Source organism: Xenopus laevis, chromosome 9_10S, assembly GCF_017654675.1.
Source record: "Xenopus laevis strain J_2021 chromosome 9_10S, Xenopus_laevis_v10.1, whole genome shotgun sequence".
Classification (NCBI taxonomy): domain Eukaryota; kingdom Metazoa; phylum Chordata; class Amphibia; order Anura; family Pipidae; genus Xenopus; species Xenopus laevis.
The window spans coordinates 59044577-59052410 of record NC_054388.1 but is presented as its reverse complement, the minus strand read 5'-3'; the positions used below and the strand labels follow the sequence as shown (position 1 = coordinate 59052410).

Genomic DNA, 7834 nt, shown 5'->3' with positions numbered 1-7834 from the left:
GTCTCGTTAGGGACAGAGTTGGCTGCTTTTATCGGCATGTATTTATGACCATAACAGAGCCATAATGTTATCTATAAAGTCTAGAATATATATTGGTATCAAATGCTAGTTATGATGAAGGAAAAGCAACTAGCAAATATGCAGTTCTGGTTTTGCTGCATCCAAAAATATCTTTTCTGGGAAGGTTTTAAAATGTGTTACCAAAGCAAGAGTCTTTAGAAGGAAGGCTCTTGTTCTTTTAAATTAGCAGAACGGGCTGAAAATGTTAGCCATATTACATTTAATAAAGCCAATTTATTTGTTTGTGCTAATCTCCGGATTAGGTTAGCGGGTGGCTTCAGAACACAAAAAATGCACTTGATACACCATCAATCTAATGAATGAATCTAAAGCAATGGAAAGAATACATGATGGAAAGCCAGGCAGGGTAAAACTGGTAAAAGACACTTTCAAATTAGTGTAGAATTCAACAAAAACCTCAGTAGGGTCTTTGCCACTCTGAGAGGTTGGTAAATTATATTGGCTGCATTATATATTTTGCTGAAGTACTGTAGCTTTAAAATGTAATTTGTTTTGGATTCCAGTACAAATAAAGCTGGTATCTGATTTATCTTGGTAAAGGAAAAAAATGAACACAGCAGAGACAGCTTCTCAAGCTTTTACTGGTCTAGAAAAATGTTCCTAGACAAATATACATTATGGGTTGTTGTAATGAATGGAAGCATCTGAAAGCAAATATTTGATTGGTTGCCACTGTGTGCTAGACTTGGCTGTTGGGTAGTACAATGGGGCCATAGTGGACTGTAACAAGCAAATTTGAAATATGAAATCAATGCTTATAATACAAGTATTTTTTTCACTTGCTCTGTTGTTTTACCTGGGTAAAAAAACTTTTTAAGGGAGGGGGATACAGTTGTTTTGCTTAAAAGCCCTAATCCTTCAGATAATGATTCTGCTGTCCTAAAGGAGTGAACTGTCATCTGTGGCAACATCTGAGGCCATCCAATTGGCTCTTTTAATTGCAGGGATATGAGGGTTAGCAAAAGCTGTAATTTAAAGATCACTGCCCTAGAGGTTCAGCAGTTTGCTATGATGCACCGCCCATGAGGTTCAGCAGTTTACTGCACTGGACAACCATAGAGGTTCTGCAGTTTACTCCAGGGAATGTTGCCTCTACAGGAGAATGAAGAGATATAATTAGACTTTTCATTAACGAATTTAGTAGTTATAATAAAATGTGAGCTTTTGGAAAAACTTAGGTCCCTGAATGTCTGAACGTTAGCCAATCAAAGCTATATTTTTATGTTCTGATCAAGTGCTAACAAGGTACAACACTGCTACAACAAACAAGCAGCAAATTCTGGATACAGTTTGGGATTCAGTCAAATCCAAACATTTTTGCCAAACCATTAGGGCAATAACACACAGTGCTATTTGTCACGGCTACAAAACACCAGAAACAACTGCTGAAAAATACATAGAAACGCATTCTTAAGTGATTAGTATTGAGTATTTTTAGCCATGACAATTCACGGGTGACATGTCATTGCCCTAAGGGCAGAGACACACGTGGAGATTCGGGGAGATTTAGAGGCTCGGCAACAAATCGCCTCTTCTTCGGGCGACTAATCTCCCCAGCAGGATGGCACTTGGAGCACTTTTTTTTTTCTGAAGTGGCCTAAAGTTTCATCATGAGAGAACTTCGGGCGACTTCTGAAAATGAAGCGATCCGAGTTCTATCCCGCAGGTGATTTAGATTCTAGCCAGTGGGAAGTCAGTTCAGGGAGATTCGCTGCCGAAGAGGTGATTTGTCGCCGGGCGACTAATCTCCCCGAATGTCCACGTGTGTCTCTTTCCTTAAAGTTATGTGATTTTAAAGCTTTGGGAATGTGACAATTTTTTTTTACAATGGATTCCCTTTTTGATATTCAAATTAGGATTTGGATATTTAATGTCATGATGGATTTAGCGGATCCCTATTCTTTTCTCGTTTACCAGTAGCAGAGTTTGGTGTGGCCCTATAACATGGGCTTCTAAAACACAGATATGACATTTATTGCCATCAAACATCAGTTAACTGCAACACCTGCCATCCCCAATAACTCTTTGTGAGGTTCCTTCAGGATTCTGGGATTTGTAGTCTGCAACCGCTTAAAAGTCATGTGTTTAATATCCCTGCAACAAGGACAAGAAAAAAAAAAAGACAATGGAGAAACTATGGAATAAAATTATTGCCATTTGATCAAGGAGCAGTTGACATGCAATAGTTCACAATAGGATTCTGCAAGATTTCACTATTCTACAGAGACCTGAATCTGAAGTACAACGCTTCAAGGCGAGGTTCATTTGCATGAAATGAATGCGTCAGAAGTCAGATTATTCCATAATCATGCCTGTCCTCTGCTGTTCATTATAAAAAAACAGCAAATATTACCATATAAAAACAGTTAGGCTGTATCAGGGTTTTTGTTGTTGCTTTAAGCGCTCTAGATATATATATATATTTTATTTTTTAATATAGACTAACATCCTGATTTGTGTTCATTAGAAACCCAAAGAAACCTTTGTACACTGTTATTGTACAAGAGAAGTTAAAGTGTGCATTAATTACGTGACCATATGGTACATTATTTACATTTCAGGTTCTCGCCGTGACATTTCTAGATTCTTCTTCTCTTTTTCTCTATATACAGATGGAAAATGTATCAGAAACATCAGGACTCGTTTGAAACTCACAACTGTAGCGTCATATTTTTAAAAAAAACAAAGAACCCAAAACATCTTCGATCCCGATTTGTGTTTTCTTTCGATCTTGATTGGCTTAAGCCCTGTTTGCCTAAATGCAAAAATATGTACCACTGTTTCACTATACACCAGGAGGTGATATCTATAAGTCATCATAGAAATATTGATATACATATATTAATATCAGTGCCTATATACACATATATGTGCATGGTTTCCTCCACATTCAATGTTATCTAGATATCTTTCTTCTCTTGGGTTTGGGAGGCTTCAGCTGTCTGTCCCTCTGTGGAATCTGATGCATCTAGAAAGGATAAGAAAGCAAAGAAAAAAAATTATATATATATATGTATAAATAAACACCCCCTCTTGTAAATTATAAGGCGATTATAAGTTTCATAAGTGGTTTTATAGGTCATGGAACTCCAAGGTAACTAATATCCTCATATTTTGCAACAGGGGGTACTTTATTTATTATAATACACAAGTTTCAGTGAGTCTTGTGACAGAAATGACATCACTACTCCACTACCGCTTATAACTGATGACATCAGTACTCACTGTTTATAAGGATAGTCATGGCTTTTGTTTGCAACCAGGGCTATACGTCATCTAGTCCATATACACCCAGAGAAAATCTGCTCATTCAGTTGGGTTCCTAAAGAGCACAGGTGGTTCCAAATGGCCACCCACTTAAATTACATGGGAGATGTTTTTATTCAGAAGTCCGGCAGAATGAGCAGATCATGAAACGGTAGGCCTTTAGAATGGGCATGTCTGTCTAAGGAACCCTAAGTAACCACCAGTGTTTTCTACAGAAATACTGCTTGAGGTCACATGTTCATAATGATTGATTCTATTCCAGTCAAACCTGACTTGATTGGTCCAATATATAGCACCCATGCACTCACAGATCTGAGGCAAATTTCAAAGACATCTGCTATTAAATGTGCTCCTGGGCGGAGGTGGTCACCGTGGAAAGGGATTGTCAATTCTAAAGGTGGCCATAAACCATTCAGTAATCATTTGTATTGACTCATTGGTCACTCTACCGGGCACATAAATTCTTCCTTAGAAATAAATATTATGGAATTTGGGGTGCAATGGTGCAATGTACCAATAGGTGCAGTGTTTCCCCCTAGATCTAGTAACCCAAGATAATATTGAAACTCTTATGCTGGTCATAGACATGCAGATTTTAGCCTTGTATCCGATGAATGGTCAGACGTCCTAATTTTTCGACCTGCCACTAACCATTCAGATTAAATTAAAGGGATACTGTCATGGGAAAAATTTTTTTTTCAAAATGAATCAGTTAATAGTGCTGCTCCAGCAGAATTCTGCACTGAAATCTATTTCTCAAAAGAGCAAACAGATTTTTTTATATTCAATTTTGAAATCTGACATGGGGCTAGACATATTGTCATTTTCCCAGCTGCCCCAAGCCATGTGACTTCTGCTCTGATAAACGTCAATCACTCTTTACTGCTGTACTGCAAGTTGGAGTAATATTACCCCCCTCCCTTCCCCCCCCCCCAGCAGCCAAACAAAAGAACAATGGTAAGGTAACCAGATAGCAGCTCCCTAACACAAGATAACAACTGCCTGGTAGATATAAGAACAACACTCAATAGTAAAAACCCATGTCCCACTGAGACACATTAAGTTACATTGAGAAGGAAAAACAGCAGCCTGCCAGAAAGCATTTCTCTTCTAAAGTGCAGGCACAAGTCACATGACCTGGGGCAAATTGACAAAATGTCTAGCCCCATGTCAGATTTCAAAATTGAATATAAAAAAATATGTTTACTCTTTTGAGAAATGGATTTCAGTGCAGAATTCTGCTGGAGTAGCACTATTAACTGATGGGATGACTTTGACGTAGTTGGCCAGCTTAAATATATTGCAATATATGGAAATACAATCCCTGTTTTGTTTAAAGGGTAAGGCATTTTTTCAGTAGCAGTATGCACAAAATGTCTCAATGTCCTAAATATATTGATAATGGGTTGAGTGCAGAGGACTCTTGTATTTGTCTCTCTCTCTCTCTTAAAAAATAAACTTAATTTATTTAGCAACAGACTGCCGTTTCGGCTGACTCCTCAAGTGACTTTTGAGAAAGGCTGAGAAATCAGCCGAAACTTCAGTCTGTTGCTAAATAAATTAAGTTTATTTAGTTAAGTTTGGGTTCTAGTCCCGCATCAACCCCATACAAAATTAAGTAAAAGCAGGTGTAACTTACCGTAGACATCTTGTCCAACTCACTCATGGCCTCATGTATAGCAGCTTCTAAATGGTTATTTAGTGTCCCACTTCTGCAGGAAAACAGAATAGAAAGGGTTAATGCCTGTTATAGACTCCAGCATTTTCATACATTTGGTACTACAATAAGGATGAAAGAGAGAAAGACTGTTTTGCCTATGGCCGAGAAATAAATAAATGGATACGGCTGTATTTTATATACCAGACCAGTACAATAACAGTTATGATCCAGGCCTTTAAATTTGTCCACAGCAGCTCCCCATCTTGCTCGAGCAGCTTTTGTGTCAGTGGAAGTGCACAAGCTCAGGGTGCTCTGGGCTGCTAATAAGTGACATAGAGATGAGGAAAGTGTGGTTACATCTGTCAGAGAGGCTAATGTTAAAACTGGAGCTGTCGTAGAATGTGAGTCTGATTTATTAATAAGCCTTGAATCATGACATATCATATACTGTATTATACAAGTGCAGTGATTCAACAGAAAAGAAGACGGGGAGTTATTAGGGACATCTTTGGAGGCACAAGTATTCCCTGCTGAGGGGCTGTGATGGTCTTGAGCTGTTACAGAATCCTAATGCTTTACTTCTCCAATAAGACTAATGGGACAATATCATATAAATACATCTTTTGGGGGTAAGTCTTCATACTATAAAGTACAAATGTAAGTGATACTGAAACATTCTTTCTTAAGCCTTAACTTCAATTAACTAGTTGGGAGCAGCCCTATATCTGCTTTGTCCCACTGAGAACAACCTGCACTTGCCTGGGATTTAAATCTTTATGCATTGAAGGAAACCCCAGTTGGGCAAGCCTCTCAGATCTTCCCACACCTTCATTATTCTACTTGTCCCTTCTCTAAACAGAGCATTCTATTTCTGCCTTCCAACTAAATGACAGGAACTGTCATTTTGTTTTGCTGAATTTATTTATTAATTACATTAAGGTTACATGCTTGTTAAATATAGCAATATACATTTTCTCAGTTAATATTGATTTTATTTTTTATTTGATGTTTTATTTATGTTATTTTAAACAGAATGAGAATAATGTTTAACGGTTATAGATCATAAGGGGACATCACCACTAAAAAGGTACACCTCGCATTAGTAAAGTATGGGCACTCCTGGTGTGCAACAACAAAGTGTTACTCTGGCTGATAGTGTACAATAACACAGTGTTACTCAATAACTGTGTTACTCAATAACACAGTGTTACTCCGGCTGATAGTGTACAGTAACACAGTGTTACTCCGGCTGATAGTGTACAGTAACACAGTGTTACTCCGGCTGATAAGTGTACAATAACACAGTGTTACTCTGGCCGATAGTGTACAATAACACAGTGTTACTCTGGCCGATAGTGTACAATAACACAGTGTTACTCCGGCTGATAGTGTACAATAACACAGTGTTACTCCGGCTGATAGTGTACAGTAACACAGTGTTACTCCGGCTGATAGTGTACAATAACACAGTGTTACTCCGGCTGATAGTTTACAATAACACAGTGTTACTCCGGCTGATAGTGTACAATAACACAGTGTTACTCCGGCTGATAGTGTACAATAACACAGTGTTACTCTGGCTGATAGTGTACAATAACACAGTGTTACTCTGGCTGGCAGAGTAGAATAAGCTATGTGCATGTTGTATGTCAGTTCCATACTACATAGCATAAGGCACACTAATCCCTGTCTACAGATGGAATTAAAGTGGTATCCTTACTTCCTGTTCCTTTTCTGAGCCCGGCTGTAAGCCTCCAAGCCTTCTGTTAGCGTCTTCAGCTTCTCAGGATCCACCTGGAGGAAAGTATGGACAGCAAAGTAAGTTACCCAGACCTGGAACAAGCAAACACTGCCAGGGAAGTTGAGCTCTCTTCCCCTGTTCTCTTTATCAATGGGAAGGAGAAGCAATTCAGCTTTCAATAGATAACCCCCCCCAAAAAAACATGAGCAAAACTCCCTTTTCTTCCTGACAGCAAGTATTTCTTTACTCCTTTGGTTAATATAGCACAAAGAAGAAACACTCTTCACATTACATTAGAAGTAACAATAACACAGTAATATACAGACAGGGATAGACTGACTGCCTAGAGCAGGGGTCCCCAACCCTTTTTACCCACGAGCCACAATCAATTGTAAAAAGCATCATAAAAATTCCTGGGGTGCCAAATAATGGCTATTTGAATGCACCTATGTGGACTGTCATCCTACAGGAGGCTCTGTCCGGCAGCACACATGGTTTTTTATGCAACTGGGCACTTGAAACAACATCCAAGGGGTTGGTGAGCAATATGTTGCGCATGAGCCACTGGTTGGAGATCACTGGCCTAGAGTAACAGAGAATGTACTGGTAGGGCCCAGAACCTAATGGAGACAGTTTATGCCCCCTCCATGACCCTGTTTTTATTTCCACCATAACTCTATAGGTCACCTTTGTTACCGTTTCCTTCTAATGTATGCCCTGTACCCCAAGTTCTCAACTGGGCTCCAGGAGCCTCAGTCCCACGCTGTACATAGATACAATTAACAGCAGCACATTTTACATTCATTTTTTCTAATGTTCTAAAAAAATATTCAGTACTCCTCCTCCCAGAGGAATCTGCAGAGTCAGCATGGAAAGCAAAGGAATAATGTAACAACTTGGAGAAAATACAATCATTTTCCCAAATAGAGCAGCTTCACCTTAAATTCGTTTTTTTCCACAAATCCAGGGGAGTGAAGATATACAGCCATTTCCTCATTGTGTAAGATTCACAGTCAGTTCTATGTCATAGCAGATACTCACCACACTGCTCCTACTACTCACTTCTTCCTAATCCATTCATTTTA

The 7834-nt window shown here is 38.8% G+C and overlaps 1 protein-coding gene across 4 annotated transcripts in view; it reads right to left on the bottom strand.

Moving 5' to 3' along the window:
* Positions 1–2213: 2213 nt before the first annotated feature.
* Positions 2214–7834, bottom strand: part of mbd5.S (methyl-CpG binding domain protein 5 S homeolog) — a 47002-nt gene continuing 41381 nt past the window's right edge. For all 4 annotated transcript variants that reach the window (XM_041578602.1, XM_018238767.2, XM_018238768.2 and 1 more), the window contains 3 exons: positions 6729–6802; positions 4988–5060; positions 2214–3049 (listed from right to left, as the gene is read on the bottom strand). In XM_041578602.1, coding sequence (XP_041434536.1) covers positions 2978–3049; positions 4988–5060; positions 6729–6802 — 219 coding nt within the window. In that variant the 3' untranslated portion in view covers positions 2214–2977. The remainder of the gene's footprint in view (positions 3050–4987; positions 5061–6728; positions 6803–7834) is intronic.